Raw genomic sequence first — 27638 nt, 5'->3', positions numbered from 1 at the left:
TCCTCTTTAACCGTGTTGAAGTCATCGGCAGTATCACAGTCATCAACTGCGTCGTCGTGTTCAACGTCGTCGTGTTCAACGTCGTCGTTGTCTTCTACGTCGTCATCGTTTACGCCTTCGTTGTTAAGAACAGATATATGAGTTGTAGTTTCGATGCATGAAGAGAAATCCCCTTGAGCACGTTGTAATTTCATCACCAACTTTACGAATTCCAAAAGCCGAAAATGGTTTGTTATTGGTTATGAACGACAAAAGAACATCCACGTTGGAGACCAGTGCGTGATGGGGACGAAGAACGTAGATCTTGTGGGTCATTTCTACAGGAGGGCCTAATAGGACCATAGTCTGTTACAGAGCTTCGCTTGGCCACTTTTTGGCCCCTCCGTTTTCAATAAAAAAATATTTGTATCAAATGAGTCCTTGTATATCCTGTAGCCATGTAATAAAATTTCGATCTTAGCAATTATGAATCTAGGGATTGTGAGAACAACTAGCGTTGCCTTTCATCACAGCTCTTAAATTGACATTCCATTCTTGCAACTCAAATCGTTTCATGTAATTTGATAAATGCCTTGAATCTAGCAGATGAGGTTAGGGAACTGGGCACAAGTGACGTCACAAAAGAGTAGCGCTTCTGCATATGGACACAGACGTGATTTTGCTAAAAGGAAACACAAAAAGTAAGCGGAAGATTTTAAACCGGTATGATATTCAAAGACTTTTAGTTCGCAATTGAGATTTTTGAACAGTGGAATCCCGCTGATACGAGTTCAGTAGGTACCAGAAAAGTTCAACAAAGCGAGAGGCTCGCTAAAAGGTCTCGTAATAGCGATAGGCTCGTAAAAAGATTTCGTAATAGTGTAAGTTCGTTATAGCTGTGTTTCTTTACGCACCGATTAATTCAATGGACAATGTCTTTTAGTTGGTAATGCCTGGGAAAGGCTCAAGACCGTATAGCTAAGCCCTAACAAGGGAAAAAGAGGGGGGATTAGGAACAGAGAGAGGGATTAGGAACAGAGAGAGGGATTAGGAACAGAGAGAGGGATTAGGAAGAGAGAGAGGGATTAGGAAGTGTCTAGAATTGCGTGCATGTTTAGGGGACCTGGGGATGTTTACAGGTACAAACGAGGCTGTAAATATTTCTCATCAATACTGTTGCGAGTCCAATTACTGCAAGTATCTTAGGGGGGAAGGGCTTTAAGTTGAAATGGAGTTTTCGGTTCATATATGGCTTTTTTTCTATAAACTTTTCTTTTTCTTTTTAAGAAATGCGGGCGCACAAAGGTTGCTGATCGCACATGTTCCTCTAACTAGACAACAGTTCATGGATGCAAGGAGATAAGCCTGAATACGTCTGGGAAAAAAGCGATTTCAAAACGAAAATTGTTTTCTCTTTACGGCCATATAACTGATAAGGATTATTGAGCCAGCTGGGATAAAGTAATCTAGTTATTGATAATTAACTATTCGAAATTTTAGGGAAGTACAGTAAGATTGTCTCGATAGATGGAGCGCCGGGGCATTGTAGGGTTTGCAACAGAAAGGGTGCATCTTGTTACCATCCCGGGACACAATAAAAGAGGAATTATGCACACGTGAACATGTTTATATCAAGAATCTTACTTTCTAGAAATATTTTAAAACCTCCTCAGAAATTCAAAAAATTGTGTCCTTTCATGTAGACAGCCATTCTTAAACATGTGGTAGAAGCTTTTATGGGACCTGGGGTGTCCGCTTTTACGGGGTCTGGAGTAGATAAGATGTCAAGGGTAGCTGATGATGTCATGTACCAGCCCTCTAGACCCTACACTCAAAGCCCTATTTTGGCCCTTAGGGTTGTTTTAGTCACCCATCCCACCTTCATTCTTCGGTCACGTTCCCCTATATTTGTAATAAAGTCAAAATGCTCCCAGTTCGCGATTAATATACGCACGAATGCATTGATTTTATTCAATATCATTTAATTACAGTATCCTCGTGTGAATCTTAATGACTACTCCGAGAGCATGCTTTCAAATACCCACAATTAAATCAGACATTTTTAAAGTTCTCTTGAGCCAAAATCCATTAGCAAGTTGCGGAATGCTGGCGGACTGTTAAAACAAAGCCTTGTTTTTAACTCGATGTCTGGGACACGAGAATTTTCCAGTTTCATAAACGAATTACTCATTTCATTGGAATTTTTTATAGATTAACAAGTTGATGTTGGGGACAGTCCCTTTGAAACTGGGTAAACATAAGATAGGGACAGTCGATTTCGGATATGCTATTTAATCTGCACCACCTTAGTAAAATATGTTGGAATTTCAAATTTGACAAACATGGATCGGTGAAGAGGAAGGGAAGGTTGTAGGGGCAAATTTCTCGCTGAATTTATAAAAATGGCCAGGCCAGTTGATCCTGTTGCACGGGTTGGTATTGAAAATGGAGATTATCATGTTAATTTAATAAAAGCGAAGTCACGGCAATTTTATTCGGCAGCAAACTTCAAGTATCCAAGTGGGCCTAGACAAATGCATAGCGAGTTCCAGCATGGAAACAGTGAGGTGAAGAAAAAACATGGTTCCTATTCAATAAGGAGTGATTTCACGCGAAATGAACCCCACGAACACAGGCAACGGGTTGATAATTTGAAATATTTTGGATACGCAGGACAATTGAAGAGACAAGAAGATGTTTTTGATAAAGGCATTGGAATTTCAATAGCTAGTAATGCACATTTGAATGATGACGTTAAGGATTTTTGTGGAAAGCTTTTGTTAAAAGAGAAAAGAATTGATGAAAAAGCTTTTGTTGATTGTGGAAGGAATCTTGAAGGAGATGAGATTGGCCGCAATCAGAAAGTTGTCTCGCCCAGGAAGGATGTTGCTGAAGACAGCCAGGGATTGAGGGGAAGAGTCACCGCTGGGAATAATTTATCAAGTCGAAATGTTTGTGAAAAACCAAGATTAGATAAGCAAACAGAAGGAAATACCAGTGGGAAACGGGTGACTGTTAATGGATTTGTAAAAACCTCAATCGATCGGAGTTTTTTATGTGGAAATAAACAAGACGGCGAGGTTTTCCATAGAAGTGAAAGTATCGATCAAACTCGGCCTAAATTGAAGCCAACGAATATAAAAATTGTGTCGAAAAGTTACGATAACAGCAGAAATGGAGGAATTTCTGAAGGAAAAGTCAATAATGATGGGAAAGGAAAGGCAAGAGTTGTGATCAGGTCCTTCGATGAAAGTAGTGCGAATACTCAGAGAGAAGTTACTGTGCCGAAGTTAGATTTGAGAAGTAATTCCGAAGAGGAGAAGCTCAGTACAAATAACAGGTACTCAAGAACAAGCGACAGTACAAATTTGAGAAGAATAAAGCTAAGTTCTTCAGGATCCATTGAAAATAAATCGTGTCCAGAATTTGGCAAGATGAACAGAGATACTATTGCACCGGGAGACAAACCCATAAAAAGAATTGAAGGAAAGGGGAATTTAAATGATCGGATTGTGAAAGTCCAGAGGCATTCTGTTGATGTCTTACATGCAAGGCAAGGCAGCGACCCGACATCGTTACAATCAGCGAGAAAATTATCAAGTGTTTCACAAGATCTTATGAGGTAATAATCATTGTTTATTATATATATAGTTTGTTTATCTTTATTTCAAGCCTATAACTCATTCTTTTGAAGAACCTTGGTGCATATTACAGGCTGAGGGGGATGAATAATTTTTTGAGGGGGTCTACATGGATAGCCAAGTGCAAAAAGATTCATTGTATGACTTTTAGTAAATTTCTAGAAGAATTGGGGCTAAGCCCCCTCAACCCCACTATTGCTGTCCCTGCTCCATTTTGGTAGATCCATGTGCTGACATTATACCCAGCTCTGAAGAAATAAATTTCTGGGCCTGTTCTTTCTTCTATGATTTGAAGCCCCTTCCCCCCCTTCTATCCTTCCCCTGGCCCCCATATTTCAAATCATATATATATATCCTCTCATTTTAAAATCCATATCTATGACTATGTCAATATATTTGTATTTGTATGGACCAAAACCTATCATGACTCAACAGCCTTTTCTGGGTTTCAAAACCCGCCCACTTGTCTCCTTGCTTTTGTTTAAAAGTTTCACAGCCTCCCTTCATGAAACCTTTTCAGCAAAATCTCCAAATTTGACATTATTTTCAAAAGTTCACAACCTTAGAATTTCTTATCCTTGTGCCTAACATTCATGCACATTTTCTTGAAAACAGTGCCAACAAATTTATGTTATATTTTTGAACTGTTCTGTTCCTCATCAAAGCATCATTTCTAATATATTGATGCGTCATTTAAGGATGGTAACCCTTTTTAAAAGTTAAAAGCACCATTAGTGCTGTAATTATTATATGATCCTCCAAAAATTGTAAACATCCTTTTGGCTGCCCCCATCCCTGTTATCAGACAAAATTTGTCACATTCTAGGCTCCTTTTGGGCCATTCTGTCTCAATGAAGCAATAGTATTTAGGCAAGATCCATGCTTACCCCCTCCCCTAAACGTTTTACATTTGTTGTGCCCATGGTTTTATCCAAAACTTCTAAAATCAGTTTCCCAGGAATCTGTGTTGGAAATTCCTAAAATTTTGAATCCTTCACAGGTTTAAAGGTTTAACCTATGAGCTTATGTGTTTAGCTAGCATAAATGCACCTACATACAGCTTTGTTATTCATATGCAAATTTTCTAGAGAATCAATTCATGGATTTTACTTGTATCAGCATGCCATTCTGGACCTTAAATGACCTTGCTTTTGTCCACTAAACACACCTATGTGGCAAAAATTGACATCATTTTAAACTGAAAGCAAAGAGCAAGTAACAGCTCATTTTTCAATCTTTGAAGCTAACATCAGCTCAGCTAGAAGTCCAAGAAGACCTATGTTTATACATGGCCAATATTTCGAAATTAAGACATGTTAGAGGGCCTAGGATTACATGTATCAAAGTTATCTTTATCAAAATTGGAAATCAGGAAAGCTTTTACACTTGGCCATAAAGTGTTGGCATTTCTTTTTTCATGAGTTCATCCTGCTTCAAGGAAGGATGACAAAACCTTTGAGGGATTAGACGAAAGTTGACAAATCATTTAATGACAAATTTTTTGCTGGGTGCACTAGAAAGCTTAGATGGAAGTTTAACACCTAATGTTAGAAGACCATAGAGATTGTGTTTATCACAATTTATTCAGAATTGAACTACTTTCAGTTTAGAAATTGCATATTAATTTAGGTAGGTGACTCTGGAGGGAGAAAGATTGAATCCATACCAATTTCATGAGCCCAGACCATGAATGCAGATACCAAACTAAAATTGATAACAAAAGAACAGTGATTAGGTCAAGCTGAACAATGAATATATAAGGCTGTTTCTGTTTTCAATGTAGGAATTGGAGGATAGTTCAGAAAAGGAGAACTTTGTCTCACGTTTGATTTTAGGAATTGTAGTAATTTCAAACATTAAAAAGTTTACAATCTTTTGGTGGTACAAAACTTAAAAATGGCATTGAAAAAAGCAAACATTTGAGTATACTAAAGCTTTTAGTTTGACACTCTTCAGAGTTTAAAACATCAGAACTTAGATTGAAAACTCCACGCTAGGAAGTATTCTTTCTATATAAAAGATTAATCAAGAAAAGTGATATGGCAATTTGGTATAACAATTTGAAGTCTGTGAAGGTTACCCCAGAAGTAAGTTTCATTTTGATAAAGGCATTTCAACGTTCCCTTCCAGGCATAGATTTGAAACATTATCTTATCAGTTAAATTATCTGTGGTGAAAGGCTGGGTTTCCTTGATGAAAAGTTCAAATGTAAACATTTTGGAAACTTCCCAACTTTTTAAATTTTGGTTGTTTCTTTTTTACATATTATTGTCTGTGATTATTTAATCACTTCCTTTTTGATAAGGATCAAGCAATTTTTCATAACATACTGTGTTTTTGAATGCAGTGAGTCATTTTTTGTTCTTTGTCTTTGCAAAATGGGATCACCATTTTACATCAAATGGTTTAAGACAGATATTTCGAGTCATAAAATGTTATGAAGCTAAAGCCATTAAAATTATGTTACGGTTGTGCTGATAAACTAGAGCCTCTAAGAGGATTTGTCTGGTTCCCTCTCGCAAGGACACCTGTACCACAGAGTAGTGAACCCCTTGCCCTTAAATGTGACATTTTTCTTCACTCAGCTTTTGTTTGTGCTTGCCCCCTGGCCCTCCTTGAGTGCAGGCTTTCCTATCCTGGTCTAAGGCCAGTTTCTGTGGTCCAAGTTTCTGACCTTGAGATAATCTAATAAAAATTCTTGGAATATTTTGTTGCAAATTTAGCTACTCCGCTGGGAAGCGAACCTCTCCAAGCTGCTGATAACTGTGTTTTCTCCGCACAAATAAAGACTTATTTTATAAATAATCTCTCGAGTGGTTTGTTTCAAAAACACGAGGATGGTTTTGTTATTGTACACCTTTGGGAAAATATTCCGTATAACCGCATATTTGGATCTTTAACGGAGATAATCCTAGTGATACATTATCGTTTGTTGTCAAGGTGACAAATTTGACCCAGGTCTCTCCGTGGGATATCGATAGAATCCTTCAGAGATGACGTCATTTTTGTTAAATTTGGATCACATAGCCTGAAAGAACACAAACAGTGGCGTAACGCATTCAAGTTATCTTTAGTTCAGAAACTAAGGATCCCCAGCCTTAAGGGGCCCCAAGCAAAGATATTTTCTATATTATTTTACGTTGAAGCTTGTATTCTGGATATGATAAAGGATAAGGTCGTCCCAAAGCCTGTATGCAAGGGTGTAGAGCTAGGGGGAGCTAGGGGAGCTAGGAGCTTTAGTTCAGAAACTAAGGATCCCCAGCCTTAAGGGGCCCCAAGCAAAGAAATTTTCTATATTATTTTACGTTGAAGCTTGTTTTCTGGATATGATAAACAATAAGGTCGTCCCAAAGCCTGTATGCAGGGGTGTAGAGCTAGAGGGACTCAGGGGGGCTGATCCCCCCTTGTTAATGCCGAAAATTGGCAAATTTCTACTTTTGCTATTGTTTTCTGCAGCATTTTGTGCAGGGGCCCCCTTGTTATTTTGATAGCACTACAGCACTGCCTGTATGATGTGTCCAAAAGACTGAAAAGTCTGTTTATTAGAATTTGATGCTTTATTTACGCTGTGTTGCTAATGCCAACAATTTTGGAGCCCTGAAGTGACAAATCCCTAGGGGCCCCGTCTGCCACCGTTACGCCACTGAAAAACAAATTAAGTTTGTCACAAGTGAACTCAATTATTGCAAGTTTAAGAGCATAGTTTCCTGGTGTATTACTGTTGTTTGGCCTGGCTCATAGATTTTACAACCTAAACCAAATTACAGTGATTGGACGTGGAAATAGGCTGTACTCAATTTGTCTGAATTTCGGGACTTTTGCAGATTACCTTGCTTCTCGAAGACTCAACGCCGTCAGCTTTCTGTTGTTCACTGTTTCAACGTAATGGTTATTATTTGTTTATCTGTACTACCGTTTTCACAAAATGCAAAGAAACCTTGTTTTCTTGTACTTGCAAGTCCTTAAACTCCAAAACTACACATCTGAAATCTGCAACTACTGGAGTGAAACTTTTCAGGAAGAAATATCCAATATTTTATCAACAGTTACAAAAAACAGGTTTCGAAATAGCCATTTTATGAGACTCAAACTCTTCTATGTTCTTATCGGGCGTGTCTAAAGATTTTCAGGGGCCTGAGCCGAATATGACGTCATCCACTATTCTTATTTTATAGCGTATTGTGGTGCAATAAAACACTAGATCCCCATTTGGCTCTTCGGATTTCCCCATCTCACATGTTAAACACCCAGGCTGTCTGGGCATGCCTTTTAATTGGGACTTAAGAAAACAAGACCCTCTTTGTTCATAGAAAAGGTGATTTATAATTCGCATATCTTTGAATTCTGTTTCGTTTTTAATAGACGATGAGTCATGTCTGGCAAAACCTGCAGCCTGTGGAAAATCCCTACCACAAACTCATTTGTCTTGTTTAATTATTGTAGGCTAGAAAAAAGGAATGCATGCCCCCAAAAAAGCACTACAAGACCCTGCAAACCCGGTTTGGTCATCCTTTTCCATTTTCAAGACGCCTAAAGAAAAAAAGGAAAAATCGCAATAAAAGTTTACTGCGAAGCCGAACTTTGTACGGTTTTACCAAAACAGAGCAGCCCCGTAATTCGTTTCTTTTTAGTTTTAGAATGTTTATACAAAATCTATTTAGATGTATTACTTTATATTTTAATTTAGCTGAAAAAGTTTGTTTAGTTTATAGACAAGAACTGCGGAGCCTATTGTAGGCTAAACATTGTGAGGGACTAAACATGCTGAAAACCAAGAGCATGGTGTACTTCTGTATGGTTTTAAATACATTTTGCAACTTTTGGGGCTAACCCCCACCCTCCACCCCCCCCCCCGCTTCTGCAATCCCTGTTTATAGACGTTGATGAAATGACCCAAACAGTAACCCATCTTGTGAAATTTGCACATCATTATATTTTAGATTCTTTAATTTGAAATTAAACAGTAAAATATGTGAATTATACCTCAAATAGAAGCGTGATAAGTGAAGTTATTATCATGAATTTCATTTCGTTGTCTGCATTATCGTTTATTTTGTCACTCAGGTCCAAAGAGGAGCTTATAAGCCGATCGAAAGAATGTGGACGTATGCTGGAGCAATATAAACAGAGGGGACAGGAACTCCGCGAACAAATTGCCGAGCGGCGATCGGAGGCGCCACAAAGACCGCCGGCGAGAAAACCGCCAACAAGGGATTTTATTACTGATGCCGGTTCAGGTAGAAACAGCTGCGATGATGAAGTCGAGCGAAGTTATAGTCAAAGGAAACCATATATGGAAAAACTCGGAGACACTCGTGATGACGTCGGCCGTCAGTCACCCAAATATGGTAAACGAAAAGGAAGCTATATTGATTCATGGCTTCAGTCGCAGCAGAGTAGGATAAGTACCCTTGTAAGTGCGATTAGAGAGGAAGATGCCGATAATGATACGAAAATGTCCGATAATTCACGAGAACGGACAAATTCAGCTCCTCAGGATATATCGTTCGTCTCTTCGTCTGCAAGAAATGATGGTTTAAATGAAGATCTTGAAATCCAACCTTCACATAGGCGTTCACGTTCTGGTGAAGAAATAATGGGAATGCCAAAAAATTCGAATTACCCGCGGTATCCCGAGGTTAAAAGACAGACTCCGCGTGACAGCCCGCGTAATCGCAGTCGTGCTGAGTCACCTAAACACAGTGACGGGTATAGTCCGGATGATATGCGCCAGAGAAGTCTTAGCATACAGAAAGAAAGCTATTCAAAGCTTTCAAGGGCTGGAAGTATTGGCAAACAGAGTAACCGAAGTAGTAGGAGCATTTCGCCGACTGCAACTGGGAATGGCAATGGAAATTTTAGGCCCATAAGTGTCTCTAGTCCTAGGAGCCAAAGTGGGACTACAAGCCCACATCTCCAACATTCATTTGACTCCCCAAGGTCAGTGTCGCTTGGCAACAGCCCTCGGCTTCGAAAAGAGACAACTTTTGATTCTGATATTGTGACACAGGTTGTGACAGAAACAGAAACGATGATGACGTCACCGAGACCTGTTGTCTCAAGGCGGAGCTCATCTGGCAGCGATTATTTCCCCAAATATGGTAGTTTGCCTAGAAGTGGGTCGCCAAGAAAAACAAGTGCCCCAAATAACTATTTCTTCGGGGAACAGGACAACCAGCGTTTTGGTAGTCTCCCCCGAAGCCCCCCTGTGACGTCAGTCTCCTCATCCTTTGACCAGGGGGACTTACGGTTTAACAGCTTGCCTCGTCGAAGCTCCAATCAGTTTTCTCCTACATCAAGTTCTCCAACACAAAGTCAATTTTCGCCTACAAATAGTCTCACTAGGAGAAAAGAATCGCATGACGAGCGCGTTGCTAAGCAACAAGCTCCCTCGCAGCAGATGCAGGCGGAGGCTGATGCTGACTTATCATTCAGGTCTGGTGCCGAGGACAAATTTGATTGGCCAGCGCCTCCGGATTTTGATAATATCACGGTAGATATTAGCGATCAGAATCAGTCATGGCCTAACACAAACGGATCATCACCCCCGTTTACAAATAGCCGTGGACATCAAGATGGTAGCAAGAGTTTCCCTGTTGCTGTTGTAAAGCCATTACAACATGAAAAGAGCCGCTCCTGGGACGCAAGTGAACCGGGGGATGAAGGTAAAAACGGCTTCAAAGCGAAACTGCAAACGCAAAAAGGAGATTTAGGACCACCAATCAAAGATCGAAATGCTGAAAGACATGAAATCGAAAACCAAACCGTTAGTTGCTATAATGTGCGTGTTAGCCAAGATTTTGCTGCAGACGCCCGCGGGAAACCTCGAGATTCACCTACAAATACCTCACAAGAATTTCGAGAAAAGGCAGTAGATGTTGGTTCCAGTTTCGAACAGTCGAGTGATTTGTCAGATGCTGATATGGCGCCCAATATTTCAAGCCTCATTATTCAGGATTTTCAGTGGTACAAACCAATGGGCCAAAGTTCTAATGTCAACAGCCTTAATAGAGATGACGTCACAAGGGCATCCTTGCAGGAAGCCCCGCGGGATACAACGCAGGAACGGCTCGGAAGATTCAAGCGAGGCTCAAAGCTGTTGTCTTCAAAATACCAGTCGTTCAGCAAGTCTTTGGAGAATTTGTCGAAGGTAGGGAAAGATTTTATCAAAAGTAAGAAAAAGTCTGGCGATGGAAAGGAAGAAAAACCGGCTGAAAAAGGAGACGGAAAAAAATCGGCAAAAAACAAATCACAAAGGAAGTCTGTTGTTCTAGGAGACGTTCAGTTGAATGAAGAGTTCGCCATGAAAATGGAGAGAAGAGGAAGGGTGTCACTTGACTTAGAAGAAAGCGAGGCTGATATCAGAAAGAGGCACGAGGCTTCAGACACTGATCAAAGTCAATCTAGGCCAGCATATACTGAAGGAAGGCAGCAAATGAAAACATCTAGTTCAAGCCTAAACAGAAGTTTGAACAGCTCAACTAATTCTTCGCTGAATGAAGAAACAGCCGTTGTAGCTAGAAGGCGGATATCAGAACCAAAAAGGACTGGGTACGAAGGTGACGTCATCAAATTTCATGAAGGTCCTGGAAATTTGAGACAACCATTTATGAGGGGCGGGCGAGTAGAGACGGAATTCGGAGTTCGAGATTCTATACGAAGGCGAGAGGTGAAATCGGAGTATTTTGAAAGTGTCGAGGAAAGTAAGGTTGGTTCTGCTAGGCCCAAAAGTGAGTACTTTGAGCCCCGGGAGGAGGATTCGGTTCCGTATGTTAACTCCGGATTTGTCGATTGCAATGAAGCTGAAGATGAGGAAGAAAAAGAAATGGTGAAAATCGTAAGGAAAATATCCGGCCTTAGATCAAGTCAAGTCAAGATTAAAAAAGACCCACCTTCAAAGAGATCTGATACTTATGCATCCAAAAAAACAGAAGGTTCCGAAAATGTCCCAGAAGCAAGGAATGGTCACAATAAATCGAGCAATGTACCTAGTTATTCTCACGAAGGTGAATGGAACATGGCGGATAACAATATTGAAGGTTTGTTCATTTTTCATTAACATTTTTTGTAGCGAATAATACAAATTGTAAGAGCCTATGCTAATTTCTTTGAATGTTTCAAATCTCACCGTAGGAAAAGCTTGCCTTTAGAAAACATTCGAAAGTGTAAAGCAAAAACTGTGAATTGTTTTTGAAAAGCTCTTATTTTTATTGTCCCTCTGTGCGAAGCCTTTTGTTTTTTAAAAGGCTACTGAAGTTTTATCCACTAAAAATGGAATTGTACTCTGCCAACCATCAAAGATTGTGCTAGGAATGACAAATAGTTTTTTAAGGATAAGATGCTAATGATAATATTAAGCAAAGTATTTTATTTTAATTGAATCATTTCCAAAGCCCCAATCTATGATAAATCTTTTTCGAAACTTTTATTTTACAGCTGCGCCGGAATCAAGCCTTGAAACGCCGAAGGAGCATCAGCAGCAACAACAACAGGTGGAAGAAAGTTATATCGATGAACCTGTTGCCAGGAAACAAGCTTCGAACCCAGACCCTATGAAGCGAATAAGCACTTCATTGTCACGTGTTATGACAGATTTAAGGGAACTTCGAGAGCAAGATCTCACATTAGCTACGCAATTGATTACATTGGGAAAGTCAATAAAGCATTTTAAACAGCAGAAAAAAGAAATGGATGATTTTTACGCCCAGTTGGACGATGGGGAGTCAACGGATGAATCTGATTCAAGTGATGAGGAGGAGACAGCCTCGTATACAACAAGTCGTATGACGACTGATTTTTGAAATATTTAAATGGTGAGTTTCAAAGAATTCAATTTTTTACTTAAAGGTAATGTGTCCATATAAAAGGACTGCGTATACCCAACTTGTCAAGCCACCCATCAAAATAACGGCTTGCGATTGGTTAGTATTCTTGCGATGCAATCAAAATAACGGTTTGCGATTGGTTAGTATTCTTGCGATGCAAAACTGCTCACATAAAAAGCTAGCCTCGCAGCAGTATAGATAAACAAAACGACCGTAATGGCTGGGGCGACAACATGAAAAATCACATGTTTCTAAAAACCCCCGCAGAGTCGCTTGCTTTAGCTGGACACATTACCTTTAACAATATTTCCATTAGACCATTTAATGATTATATTCAAGAATTTTTTTCCAAAAAACCCTTTTCAAAGATTAATTTCGATTAATTTAACATACATTCTATAGCCAATTACTCGTTTTACCCCCCTCTAGTTTTCGTATTATCATGAGAAAAAATCGGATTATTCGCACCCCATGTTTTTTATTTCAAACCCCTTAACGGGTCACGAAATATCTCCTTTCTTTTGACCGGCCTAAAGTTCATTAAATGGATTTCTTGTCTAAGCTCTCCAAATGCGATTCTTCTTTTATATGGGTCACTGTCTTAGCGGGGGCTTTTCTTATTATCCCCAGGGCCTCCTCCCTTTGTTCCGTTGGTTGATAAAATACCGAATAAATTCTTTACAGGTTTGCAATTTTTTTGCTTAGTTATGACGTAAAGGATTTTAATTAGCGCTGTGTGCAGTATGTTGTTTAGGTCTATGGTTTTGTTTAGTATGAGTCATTCATTCATACGACAAAAGTTTCGAAAGCAGCTAGTTATTTGTGATTAACTTCAGTGCTAGACTAGCCAATATAAGTTTATTAGTTTCGTTTCCAAGTTGTTTCGTAAGCAGCAAAGAATTGCCTAAAGATTCCTTCGACTAAATTATTTCCCAATATACATACTCATTTATTCTTACAGTTTCGCTAGCTCAAGAAATATTTGTTTGTTTGTGTACATTAATTAAGCATCGTAGAAACCTTTTCGGAAATTTCATTACTTTTGTTTGGCCTAAGATTCTGACAAAGTGTATTTGTTTTGCTTCAGTTCAGTTTATCAATTGAACTGACCCGCGATACTTTGTTTACGGTAGAAGATACTCCAAATAAAGCAATTTTAAATGAAGTCTTAAGCAACATTAAGTGCTGCTGTTTGGCCTAAGCTTCTTTGATTTTTTTTATTGATTTTTTTCATATATTTATAGCGAAAAATTTTCTGAAATTAATCAACTTTGAAGAAGCATAATGAAAAACTTCCGTTCTATAGTTCGGCCTAAGCTTCTTATAAACTGTTTTAGTTTGCAAAAGGTTGGCTGATCTACCATAGTCTACATAAAAATCCTTGGAATTAAAACTCAACCCTCTTCATTCCGGTATTTGTCAATCTGAAAATTAAAGTGTAAAATTTTGTATTGGTCTTTTGAAATTTCTTGTAAATTAATCCAATTTATTTTTTTCAGTAAATTTATATGAAAGATAGCGTTCGATTATTCGAATATCGAATTCCATGATCGAAATCCGGGCTTCAGATGTTCCATTTTCGAATAAAGGAATCGAAAAAAAATCCGCGTAGAAAATTCATACAATATTAATTAGTAATGTAGATTTAGTAAAAATCTAAAAATATTAGAGAAAATTCTAATTCAATTATTTGAATGAGGATCTTTTTCTGTTATACTGCTAATACTCGTATTTCAATGTTAACTGCTTTAGATTTTTAGTAGATTTCTGTAGATTAGAGTTGATTTGCAGTGGATTACAATAGATCGAAATCGGTTGAAATAAATTGCTGTATATTACAGTAGGCTGCAATATGTAACTGCAGATTTTAGTAGATTGCTTTAGATTAGATTAGATTAGATTAGATTAGATTAGATTAGATTAGATTAGATTGCCATAGATTGCCATAGATTGCCATAGATTGCCATAGATTGCCATAGATTGCAGTTGATAGATTTTGTTTCCAACTCTTCCCTTATGTTTTTGTATTAATTTTGTTTGTTGTTTATTCTAGATTCGTTTGAATCAAATTGGAACCTTATTTATGAGGAACTAAAGACAGAAATCTGGATTCATTCCCAGAGTTTTTGCAAGCAATCTATCTGTGGCAGCATCAGTGAATCTAGCAAAGCATGAAGCTGTAAGTTGAAATCTAATTTTGGATCACCCTGGATTACGAATCGAAATCCAGCTTTCTTTTGTATCATCCGGTCGGGACCAGACAGATATGATTTGGACCACAATTCTTGATATGAGCCAATACGACCTTCAGGAGATATAGAAGAGTTTAGACGTTCCCTGAAACTCATATGTTGATGGGTGTAAAATTTGTGTTTAGGGTACAATTATTATGTTTTGATAATAAATTTTTATCTGGCTTCAAAATCATGGACTGTGTTCTGAAAATTTTGGGCATTATAATTAAAAGCACGCAATTTTTGGGTTCTTGTGCGATTGATCGAGAAAGAAAGAACTGTTTTTGTTAAAGTTGCCCCCACGTACACTGGTTAATCCATAGATTTGTCCCCCACCCCTAGTTTGGACAATTTCTTCCAAAAATGTACATTTTGACACTCAGAGACACCAGTTGCACCATTTCTTCCGATCGAAAACAGTTATTTCTTTCAAATATTCTTTGTATTTAATTTGTTCTAAAGTAGATTTAGTTTTGCAATGAAAAATATTTTTGCACATTTCAACATCATTTTCAAGTAGAACGTCGGATTCCATATCCACGTGACTTATTGGCGTTAACGGGGGTTAGTGATAACGTTGTTTTTATTTAAAGACTATGGCGTTTATGCTACTGGATTTTTCTGGATTATGAGACTTAGACCCCCGGTGTAATTGTAGCTTAATTAAAATGTGCTGTGCTACATTTTGGATTCTTCCAGAGCTCAAGGACGTTTTAATCGTAAAAACTAATATCGTGAGTATAGAAGCTCTCCTTTGAAGAATATAGAAATTGGCAGTTGATTTTTAATGTAAATTGTGAAAAAAAACATTCCCCCTGCCCCTTGTACGGAGATTGCCTGAGATTCCCATTTTTGTCTTTCTAAGGTTCTCTTAACCTCCTAAGTACATTTCGCTTCCCCTTAACATTTATACTATTTCCCATCCCCTATTTGAAGTTCAAAAAGCTCCCCTGTTCCCATGAGCAAAACGTTATGTCCTCATCCCTCACAGCCCCTGGAGGCCGGAAAAGCGCCCCATTAGTGAAAATCCTGGCTTGAGTAAAATTGTCTCAGAATCGATTCATTCCATTTACTTTACTCTCAAAGGTCTTAAGAGGACTTAAATTTGTATGCATACTTTCAAGGGTGTGTCCACGATTTAATTTAACCGCTGGAATTCGCACAATAAAGAACTTTTGTAACTTCGTTGGCAAAGAAAGGTAGTAAGCGTTTATGCTTCAGGCCAGTGATATTCCAGCCGAGGGGCGATTCACTCTTGCAAATAGCGTACGAGAATTTGCCTAAAACAAAAGGATTTCTGGGGATTTTCGGATAAAACATTAGGATTTTCACGAAAGGTGTACGAGATTTTCTTAGTGTGATTTGCCTCTCGATTCCAGCTATGATAAAAATAATTTTTTTGCCGTCGAATTTATTCGCTTTAAAGTTTGCAAATATTCAAGATAGGCCCTTTGTTTAATAGAAGTCCTTTGCAGAGGGAGTTGTTTATAATTTACGAATTTATCGATACCAGAATATCAATAGAACATAAAAACCCATTTCTCACTGCAGCGGTTGAGAAACACCTGATAATTTGTCATTCGGGAAACCCACGTCTGTTTCGGTATTCAAAAGGATTGTATTTTAAACATCTTTAAAGTTTCTTAAAGTATCGAAAGGATTTCATTATCTATAATGATTTAAAAGACTTAAATCCAGTCTAGCCCAGGATTATCTGTTTTATTGATCTTTGGTTCTAGGCCTAAGCTACTAGAATCTCGAGCGCAAAGTCTGACGACATTGAATTCCCAGAAAAATGCATGCATTTATTAATATAAATGTTTTGCTAATAAAATTCTTTCGCAAAAGTATTGCATATCTTGGCAGCGGTATCCATACTTCAATAAGCAATATTTGCCAATCTATATTTCGGCACGCTATTTGTATACACCAAATAAATTGAAATGGCGTCAGCAAATTTTGCCGACAAAATGTAACGAATCTCTTTTAATTAAAGATGTTTCTCTTTGTGAGGAAGAGAGTCAACACATTGCCTTTCTTCCACTTTTAGCCCAACCCCACCCTTATTTGTACACCCTCTTCTAGTTCCAACAATAGTTAACAAGTTTGAGGAGAATCTTCGAACAGACAAGCATGATAGAAAGAGTCCACAAAAGTTTTATCCTTCCTTTGGATAATACCCTCATATGTTTTAATCCTTTCACTGAAAACAGATAAAAATGGTATTGTGCCCCCTTCATAGTTCCCCCTTCCCTCCAGCTACCCCTTGTTTCCTCCAGCTACCCTTTCTTCTCCCCAATTACCCCGTTCTTTTCAGCTACCCCTTCTTCCCCCAGCTACCCCCTTCCTTCCAGCTACCCCTTCTTCCCCCCAGCTACCCCCTTTCTTCCAGCTACCCCTTCTTCCCCCCAGCTACCCCCTTCCTTCCAGCTACCCCTTCTTCCCCCAGCTACCCCCTTCCTTCCAGCTACCCCTTCCTTGTCCTGACGTAAGAAAATTGATATTTGTATAGTGTTAATAATTTTCTAATCCTGCGTGTAATTTCACCTTTATTTATGCAACTTCCGGTAGATAATTTATGCAATTTGGTAAAAAAGTGGTTGATAAAAACCAGTACGTCATGTCAGTAATATTTTCTATTTTGGTTCTATACCGATTTATTTGCAGTTTTTCTTTGTCTCTATGCTTTATTTGTGAACTCTAAGATCATTTTCATTGGTGCCTGTCAGTTCATGTCGAACCCCAGAATGAGGTGACCTAAAGATGGCTGACAGAGAGGAGAAAGAGGACCACAGATTTTCCAATCTGTGCCCCTTTTCCCTCTAATTTTTTTACAGTTTACAGTTCGAGAAATTAGGAAAGCCGGGTGACCTTACCTCCTCAACAGCATTCTAGTTGCAATACCCGTTCTTTTTTGTTGGTTTTAAATAATTTCATAATCTCAAAACTGTAATTTCTACGAGGAGGTTAGTTTTATTTAGAGCCTTGGAAGATTCAAAGTAAGGGATAAGGGCAATATTACTCCATTTTACGGGAGACCTGTGCCCAATTGTGGTCACGGAACCAAAGGGACATAGAGCTGAACTTTGATCGTCGAAAGGAATCATTTCTAACCAGTAGCGTAGTGAGGGGAAGGCCCCCCATAATGGTAAAAATTCTTTGAAAGAGGGTACATATTTCCCAGCGTTGCTAAGGTTGTGAACCCCCATTTATCCCACACTAGCCCCACCTTTGCCTCCCCAATCTTACCACTCATGTCTTCTTTCTCTTCTTAATTGATAAATCGACTTCAGACCAGAAGACGTAGCACTTCTATGAACCAATATTGAAATAGAAAAGTACCGTTTCGAATATTCAAATAAATCTTTTATATTACCCTTTTAGACTTGATGACACCTTTTGAAAATTTCCTAAGAAATGGGAGGGAAGATGTTGAGAGAAATAATTTATATATTTTAAGACGACAACCATAAACAAACGAGACAAGGGGAACGCGTCCACAATGCATTTGGTTTTTACGTTTTTGATGAAGAAGCCTTGTATTTTAGGGATCTGGGGACTAGGCTAGATGGGCATTACGTCATTATAACAGGCAATACCCCAGTCCTTTTAAGAATGCGAATCTTTGTACATTTTTGACTCGCATTTGACAACTTCTTAATAATTATTGGTCATATGCTTAAAACAAAATTCAAATGAGTTTGTATTATTTCGCATTTGAAATCATGAAATAAACAAGATTCGCGTGCCTATTGTAGTTTTTCCACCGTATTGTTTTTTACAGAAAAAGGCAGCTGGGTTGTGAAAGGGTTTTATCTTTACGGTTAAATTATATTTTAATGTCGGTTTTTTATTGAAAATCGATGGGAATATATAACTATTAAAGATGTAAAAGGATCAAAGTCCAGTTCTTTAGGCATGTGATCAATTTACAAAATGATGCAATCACGTGAGAAAAATGTGACCACAAAAACATTACTGTCTCAAAAAGTTTTTTCCCCATGATTAAGAACAATAATTTCCATGGACACATGGCCTCTGATTCACGTCCGAAACTCGTTTTCGTCTAAAAACTCAAGAAGGTGGAAGGTGGGAGAATTAAATTTTGATCGTTACTTAGAAGTGCTCCGGATCGAAATCGTTTAAGAAAGCTTTTGTGGATTAATATGGCTGCTCCGACCTTAAAGACACTTTGCAATACACTGAAACATGTCGATAAAACTTGCTGTCATGGACTATTACGGGCCGCTGGAGGGCACAGCAGCGTTCGTGCCAGACCGCTAGGTTTATCGGACTGGCCTAAAAGTACATTGAGAACTGTCTCGACGTCAGATTCATCAAAACAAAGTTCATTCTACAATAAACATAATCTCAATCTTCTTCAAAGATTCACTGCTATGGAATCTAAAGTCCAGGAGTTAAAGGGGCGTGAATTTATGAATTTATCAGGACTTTCAAACTCCCCACCAACTTTAACCCCGGCCGTGGATTCAAGCGCGACATTTTATTTCGACACGCACAAACTTGTGACTACCTTACAAAGTCATGGATTCAGTTTAGATCAAGCAGAAACTATAACAGATTGTCTGACAGAGATTCTGACGAGTGGAGCTTCTGGGATGTCAAGATACATGGTAAGATATCACCACACCGCTTCGTCTTCATTCATTCTCGACACACCTACCTTCCCCATTATTAATTGATTTTCCTACTCCTAATTTTTCTAAGCTAGCTGGTCAATGATCTAATTTACAGCAAGCATCCTTATACGTATCATTTTGTTCCATGTAAAGGGGTATAAAGTATGTCTAATTAATTTTCTTTGTTTATTCCCCAAAAGACTCCGACAATTAATGACTTCTAAAATAATAAAATAGGAGACACAACGTGTTATATTTCCCCAATTTCGTTATATTGAAAATTGAAATTCTGTCCTGTCTATTTTTCTTAAAGTTTTTCTTTCTTACAATATGATTTTGGCAAAGGCCACACCCCCTCTATCTCAGCGAGTTTCTTACACATTCAACTAATTTTGGATATTTAGATGTAATCTCTTGTTGCTTTTCTAATTGCGTGGTCTTATTTGAAATTCTGGAAATAGATTCTTATGACACCATTAACAAACAACTATAAAGATATGCCATTTAGTGTTTAGAACAGGATAGTTCTGAGCTGTTGCTTCCAGTTTCATGTGTGATGCATTCACCAGGCAACTGTTCCCTACCTATAGGGCACCAACTACTAACGGACCAGTAAACAGACAGGTGCGAGGATGGCTCAGTTGTTAGAGGCACTGACTACAGACCCAAGGGTCCGTGGTTCGAGTCTCTGGCATGACCAAACTTTCACCCAGAGTGGGGAGAGTCACCAGCTCTCTGTAATTCCAGGCGTAGGAATCACGAGGTGTTGTCACATCGAGAGGAAGGACCAGGACACTGCTCGATAAGCATAGCTTCTCAGTGTCCTAAAACTACCCTCGGATGCTAGATAGCAACAAATACAAAATACAAATACATAAGGAGTTTGTTTTCTCTCTTGGACTCCAGTGGTAATTTTTCTAAAGGAATGCAGCACTGATCGGTCAACTATACCAGCCTTGTGCTTGCGTTTTTCTCATTGGCCTATTTCGATCCACAACTGGATATATATTTTTCATCATGTACATTCGGACCTTCATTCTGACGTTTTATGCTCTGAGGAGTGTCAGATGAAAAAGCTTTAAGTTGATTGTAAATGTTGTAAAATGCTTGCTTTTTTCAAAGCCATCTTTAATATCATTTTGTGTATTTAAGGTTTCTAGAAATGAGCTTGCCCAACTTGAAATAAGAATGAGTGCAACAGTTGAAGCATTGAGAAAAGATATGGTGATTTTGGAGAAGAGTGAGTTCCTTATGTTGAAACAAGAGAATGAAAACATGAAAGCTGAACTAACCCAGTTAAGCAGATTACTTAAAGATGAGCTGTTGAAACTACGATCCGGGTTGACCTTGGATTTGAGCTTAGAGAAAGGAAGAGCGAGAGAGGAATCGTCCTTTCATGAACAGAAAATAAAGGATACTAATAACAGGATAGAAACTGAAATTGCCAAAGTAAGGATGGAAATGGAAGCACAAAAGCTTGATTTGATTAAATATCTTGTAGGAAGTTTTCTTTCAATTGTAACTGTAATGATCGGTTGGTGGAGGTTTGTAAAGGGTTAATTCATAAATTATTTGTACCATAAAGCAGGGTGACTTTGGTCCACTTTCAACTTTCTGTTAATATACAATTAATCTAAGCCCCAAAACAGGCTTTTTGGGAAAATTGTGCAGTCACAAGGTGGTATTCCCTGACTCTTACCAGCTTTCAAAGCTTTGTCACGCATGTAAAATAAAGTGATGGTTTACAGTCTGTCATTAGCCAAAAGCCACACTGCTAACTTTAAATAGTACCCCCTATTCTCTTCTCTCAGGGGCATGAAGCAAGCTGCATTCACAGACTGTAAAGATAACAACGACCTTGGCATCTTCAACTGAATGCTCATGTTTTAGCAGTTCTCAATTTTCCTCTGTCCAAGACAATTCTGTTTGCCTCTACCATAATCAAACTGCAGCTTTCTTTGATGTTTCCTCACTGTGCTTTATTATAATTCTAGTTCGAAAAGGAACAATTTATGCTAACACCTTGCCCAAGTGTGCTCTCCACAGATATGGCAAGCCTTTTTCTTAAACCAACCACCATAGGATCGTTATTTGTACACCTTAACCACTATCCGTACAGGCCAAATCTTAACCCCTTCGTTTGTTTTCATAAAGAACTTTTTATGATTAGCTTGTTTAGGTTTTCTTACAAGCGTCAATCCTTGTAGTTGATGTTTTTGGCCCTTCTAAAAAAGTAGCATATCCTCAAATGTGGATATTAGGGTGTCCAGTTTCTTTGCAGAATTCAAAGGACACATTCCACCACATGCCTAGATTGATTCATGTGTTATGACTGGGCAGAAACGGACAACAGAAAGAGACGTGTCTCTAGTGCATATTCCAATTCTCTAATCACTGAGAAATCACACTTTTCCAATTTATTGATAAACATGACATGTCATCACATGACAAGCACAAGCAATATGTCATTAATTAGCATTGCCTAATGACACCATTACAAAACCCATGATTCTACAGATTTGCCTTCGAACATGACATCACATGCACACTGTCAGTTCTCTGCGTTACACATGTGTGTTATGTTTTGCAAATTTTTCCCATGAAAGCCTGTAGAAATGTCTGATATCAATCCTGTATGATTGCTTTACAGGCCCAAGCAATAGTTTTGTTACCCTGTGAGTTTTAAAAAAATTGTTTCTATATTGATGAGGTTGTCAAAGTTCCCATGATACAAAGTCACCCTGAAATTCACAGTCACAGTTAATTGTAGATAGTTAAATAAATTACCTCAAAAAACCTCTTGATGTGGGGGCAAATGCTGGTAGACAAAACTTGAAGGGGGCAAGGATTTGTAAATCAAAAGATTTGCTAATTTCATCGTTGTTTGAAGATAGAGCAACTCTTTCATTTTCACAGCTAACTATCAATTTGACAGTGAATACTTTATTCAACTTACTCAGGAGGTCTTTTGGGTTGATTTTTAATAACAAAATGCATTTAGATTTTTAGATTTATCATTTTTAATGAGTTTTTCATGTTTATATTTTATTGGGTGAATTTGCAAGCACGTGGGTATGACATTGCCATGGCAACCTGGTATGACATTGCCATGACAACCTGGTTGGTTTGATTAAAGTAGGAACCCTCTTGAGTATTGATTTATTAATTAATTAATGGAAGTATCTTTGCTTTGCAATTAAAAAAAGATAGAGATGTAAAATGTTTGCTGTGTGGGGTTGTTTCCCCCCCCCCCCCCCGCAAATAATATATCAAGCCTAGAAATAAATAAAATTATTCCAATTTACATTTCAGCACCCTCCCTTCTTTCTAAACCCTGAAAAGTTCTCATATAGAAAAAATTAACCCTGGTAGAATTTTACAATTTTCTTTCAAGCATTCATTCAGGCTTGGATATATCCTCTTCTTCAGGTAATTAGCAATAGAAATTAGAAAACTCCCCCCCCCCTCTAATTTTAAAATCCTAACAACCCCCATGGCTTGCACTATCTGTAAATATTATACTTTAATTGTTGAGGAAATTTTGAATGAGTTCTCAACACAAATGCAATGCAGTCAGTGTATACATTTTCCTTAAAATACAACATCAGTATAAATGCAATTGTATATACAAATTGTTACATTTTGGAATGTGTATTTATTTTTATTCTAGATCATTGTATTTGAAATATTATATTGTTAATACAATGTTAGTTATTAAAGCAGTGTCTTTCATTGTGTAAACTTGTATCTGGTTGATGAATAGAAATGTATAAGTGTACTTTTTTCGAAAGAAAATTAGCTTGGGAGCAGGTTTTTTGCTATACAAAGAGTGTGACAAAAGCCTAGTATTTTGAACAATGGTAATTGCCTGGAGCAGGTCTTTGTCATACAAAGAGGTGGACAATAATCTATTATTTTGAACAATGAAGGTCACTGGGGCAGAAGAGGTAGTTGCCCTGCTAGTTGGTATGATAAAAAAGGAACCTGTATATAACATAAAAGAGTATAAAAGGGATGTAGATAAATATCCTTTTCGAAAGAAAATCAGCTGGAGGCAGGTCTTTGTTACATAAAGAGGTGGACAATAACCTATTATTTTGAACAATGAAGGTCACTGGGGGAGGGGAGCAATTGGCCCCCTAGTTTTTATGATAAAAAGGAACCTGTGTTTAAAACAAAAGAGTATAAAAGGGATATAGATAAATATGCTTTTCGAAAGTAAATCAGCTGGGGGCAGGTGTGTCATATAAAGAGGTGGACAGTAGCCTATTATTTTGAGCAATGGAGGTCACTGGGGGAGGGGAGCAATTAGCCCCCTAGTTTGTATGATAGAAAAGACCCTGTTGAAAATAAAGAGCATAACACAAAAGAGTGTAAAAGGGATGTAGAAGCATATCCTTGCACGAGTTCAACGTTCGTATCAATTTATCATAATTATTTTACATGCTGTGACTGTAATAACATATTTCAAGATAATCGCCAGATGCTTGGCGAACCAAATCTCTTTAGCTCCATTTACTTCAGAGACGCAGAATTTTTAAGCTTTTGAATGAGTAAACCAGCCCTCTTGTTAAAGTCATAGAGCGTGCGCAGTTGTGAATGTGTGCTTTGCATGGGTATCGACTGAAAAGAGGGGGGTCTGCTCCAAGGGCCAAGATACGTTTCGAAATATAGGGAGCTTTAATTTGCACCATTTTATAGAACATAAAAATTTTCAAAATTACCTTATTAGAATATGTGCATCTCTAAAACTGGGGGGGCTCTAATTCCTAAGCCCCCACCAACCTCCCTCCCCTATCTCGGCCCTTGGTTTGCGCAATAGACATAACTCTCGCTTATTAGCTTGCACCACGAAATATTGCAAAGAAACGATAGCAAAACCAGAATTTCGCTGCTTTTTGGCACTAGCAATGGGAGCTCAGCATCCCTGTGACCCCTATCATTACACCCCTGCAACATCGGGCCCTCTAGTAATACATCCCTGCAACATCGGGCCCCCTAGTACTACACCCCTGCAACATCCGACTCCCCTAGTACCACACCCCTGCAACATCGGATCTCTCCCCTAATTCTACACCACTGCAACATCGGATCTCTCCTAGTACTACACCATTGAAACATCAGCCCCTCCCTTAGTACAACACCCCTGCAACATCGGTCCCTTCCCTAGCACTACACCCCTGCAACATCGGCCCCTCCCCTAGTTCTACACCCCTGCAACATCGTCCCCTCCGCTAGTACTACACCCCTGCAACATCGGTCCCTTCCCTAGTACTACACCCCTGCAACATCGGTCTTTTCCCTAGTTCTACACCCCTGCAACATCAGATCTCCCCTAGTACTACACCCCTGCAACATCGGATCTCCCCTAGTTCTACACCCCTGCAACTTCGGATCTCCCCTAGTACTACACCCCTACAACATCGCCCCCTCCCCTAGTACTACACCCCTGCAACATCGGTCCCTCCCCTAGTACTACACCCCTGCAACATTGGATATCCCCCAGTACTACACCCCTACAACATCGGATCTCCCCTAGTACTACACCCCTACAACATCGCCCCCTCCCCTAGTACTACACCCCTGCAACATCAGCCCCTCCCCTAGTACTACACCCCTGAAACATTGGATCTCCCCCAGTACTACACCCCTACAACATCGGATCTCTCTAGTTCTACGCTCCTGCAACATCGGATCTCCCCTGGTACTACACCCCTGCAACATCGCCCCCTCCCCTAGTACTACACCCCTGCAACATCAGCCCCTCCCCTAGTACTACACCCCTGAAACATTGGATCTCCCCCAGTACTACACCCCTACAACATCGGATCTCTCTAGTTCTACGCTCCTGCAACATCGGATCTCCCCTGGTACTACACCCCTGCAACATCGACCCATCCCCTAGTACCACACCCCTGCAACATCGGATCTCTCCCCTAGTAGTAGTACTACACCCTTGCAACATCGTACCCCCCCTCCCAAGTACTACACCCCTGCGAATCGCTTCTGCTTCGACCAAGCAATTCCTCGATTCGTTATTATCATACGCAAGCAGGTCTGTTTTAATTACATCCAGTGTCTAGCAGCTTAATTTCTCTGGTCTTTTGATACCCGCTGTGTCTGAAGTAAAAAGATTTTGGCAAGATAAAGAATTCCACATTTTACTGCCCGCTTTAAAATACATTATTGCCCACCAGATTGTCAGTGACAGATGCTCTATCAGTGCACCAAGCAGTCTGTAGTGAAAGTCAATTAAACCTCTTTGTAAAACTTTAAAAGGATTTTAGTCGCTCGGAGATCCATGTTGGACAGCAGTCTTTAAATTGTGCTTTTAATACTCTTGCACAACCTTCAGTTGGTGCTTAGTGTCATTCGTCTTAAGAAATTGATTGTGTTTTGTATTTTCATGCAGTACGATACTAGGCCGGTTTTGAAAATATAGTCGCAAAGCTGAAAGTTTGCTTCTAAGTCAATTTCCCCAGTCTTGTGAACGTTTGAACGACAATTTCTTACTCGGTTGAACGACAATTTCTTCTCTATTTCCTGTAACAATACTTTTTTGAGAAAATTTTTAAGCGATCGCAAGAAAATAGACGAATTTAAGCTAATCTAAAGAGCATACTTGTCTTTCAGTTTTGCCCCAGGGCCTCCAAAATCTCTCGGCGGCCCTGATTGTAGGAGCCTTTTCCACTACAACAAATAACATATTTCCTTATACTGCTACTACTCATTATAAAATCCGTAGCAATATTTGCTTTTGAATTAGTACAAAAGCAACGCTTGATTTCTTCATGAATTATTTGAACTGCGAAATGTCTTTTCAAAGGGAAAGTCTGCCTTAACAGTATACTTAAAATTTAAATATTTCCGAATGCCTGTCTAGAACAAAATATTATTGATCATTCTCAACATACCAGGAGATTAAGATGCCAATAAACATTTATATGTAGACGATTTTATCAGGATATAGGCTTCAACAATTCGGGGTGTTGGACTATCATAGCCTGCGTGCAGACACTCGACTATGGGGAAAGTAGGAAATTTTGAGTCTGCACGTAGGCTAGGTTATCATGAATTTGAAGATGGCACGAAATATTAAAAACATCATACAGTACAGACTCTTCGGAATGTTCCAGCACAGTACTAGGCTTTTTTTCGTTAAAATCTGGCAAATAACGTTTCTTAAAAGTTCAGCCCAAAGTAGCTAGAGATTGCTTCAAACCTTTCCAGCGTTCCAGTCGAAATTATTGTGCCTATGACGAATAAACAAGTTTGCATTTTCGCTCAGTTAAAATTTGTTGCATATTTGCCTTTTATAATGCTGCGAGGCACCAAAGATGCCATCGCAGGTGCACGCGTAACACATTCGCAGCGTCAAGTACAGTTTTAATCAACTTAGATCTAATTGAAAATCAAACGTCTCGCAGGCTTGCAAGTCAAAGATATTCACAGTGGATGAATCAAGCTTGATAGAAGTTGTAATGAGTCAAATAATCTGACGATCAGTGGAGTTAAGAAGCCATTGCGGCCATGCAGGTGCAGAGGCCAATACAATGCGCAAAACCATTGTAATGTCATTCTGAGCAGGGCCTATTGTCTTCGTTTATCTGTTGACAAAGCTCTTTTGTTTTACTGCAATTTGGCTTTGTTATTGAAAACGAAGCCTGATGATGTGTTCGGAATGGTGAACATCTGTGAAAGTGAAAATTTTGAAATTTCTGCAGGTATTGTAACGGCAGGTTGTTTTTTACGGGCGATCGGCAGTGTAAGGGTTTCATCATTAGCCAACGGCTATGCGGCAAATCTATGCATGATCGTGTTGGGATATGCACCGCAGTTTGTGTTACTACACCAAAGCAATACGCAAGGATTTATACTGCGCTTCAAATTAAGGTAGGTTGACGATGTTATACACATCGTCTTTATAAAGAATGTTTGCGTAGGTTTTTCAAGCATTCATTTTTGCGTAGGAAAACAAATGAAAATCGGGGCGATAACTTTCTGCAACATGCTTTGATTTTGGGGCGATGGTCACGGCTCATCGAACGCATTTCTCGCCGCCCGCTTTTCTTGTTGACCAATAGCGTTGTATTTTTAATTTAACCTCTACCTACTTCAGAATAACTTTAAGATAAAATTTGATATATAATTATATTTGCATGTTGATAAGTGCATAGACCAGAAAATGCTTGCGATATAATAACAACATCCACTAGAAAACATTCCTAAGCGGAAACAAATGTATAGGTTTCTTCTTTATGATGCCAGTCAACATCACATAGGTTTCATCCTTTGTTTTTGTATGATTACAATGTAACA

The 27638-nt window shown here is 38.8% G+C and overlaps 3 protein-coding genes across 4 annotated transcripts in view; all 3 read left to right on the top strand.

The window, feature by feature from the left end:
* Positions 1-2192: 2192 nt before the first annotated feature.
* On the top strand, positions 2193-17345 carry LOC135690288 (uncharacterized). Its single transcript, XM_065207797.2, has 4 exons — positions 2193-3601; positions 8685-11659; positions 12057-12433; positions 14499-17345. Exons 1-3 carry the CDS (start codon positions 2382-2384, stop codon positions 12419-12421), a joined length of 4560 nt encoding a protein of 1519 aa, XP_065063869.2. The 5' UTR covers positions 2193-2381; the 3' UTR covers positions 12422-12433; positions 14499-17345.
* Positions 17346-18730: 1385 nt separating this feature from the next.
* Positions 18731-23038, top strand: LOC135690341 (uncharacterized). Its single transcript, XM_065207858.2, has 2 exons — positions 18731-19313; positions 20472-23038. Exons 1-2 carry the CDS (start codon positions 18846-18848, stop codon positions 20877-20879), a joined length of 876 nt encoding a protein of 291 aa, XP_065063930.2. The 5' UTR covers positions 18731-18845; the 3' UTR covers positions 20880-23038.
* Positions 23039-26823: 3785 nt separating this feature from the next.
* Positions 26824-27638, top strand: part of LOC135690294 (tyrosine-protein phosphatase non-receptor type 13) — a 48786-nt gene continuing 47971 nt past the window's right edge. For both annotated transcript variants that reach the window (XM_065207808.2, XM_065207807.2), the window contains exon 1: positions 26824-27212. The gene's annotated coding sequence lies outside the window, so the exon portion shown is untranslated. The remainder of the gene's footprint in view (positions 27213-27638) is intronic.

Source organism: Rhopilema esculentum, chromosome 1 (genome assembly GCF_057945365.1).
Source record: "Rhopilema esculentum isolate cy_ngs chromosome 1, ASM5794536v1, whole genome shotgun sequence".
NCBI lineage: Eukaryota > Metazoa > Cnidaria > Scyphozoa > Rhizostomeae > Rhizostomatidae > Rhopilema > Rhopilema esculentum.
Note: the sequence above shows the minus strand (reverse complement) of the source record. Positions and strands in the feature narration are given on the sequence as shown.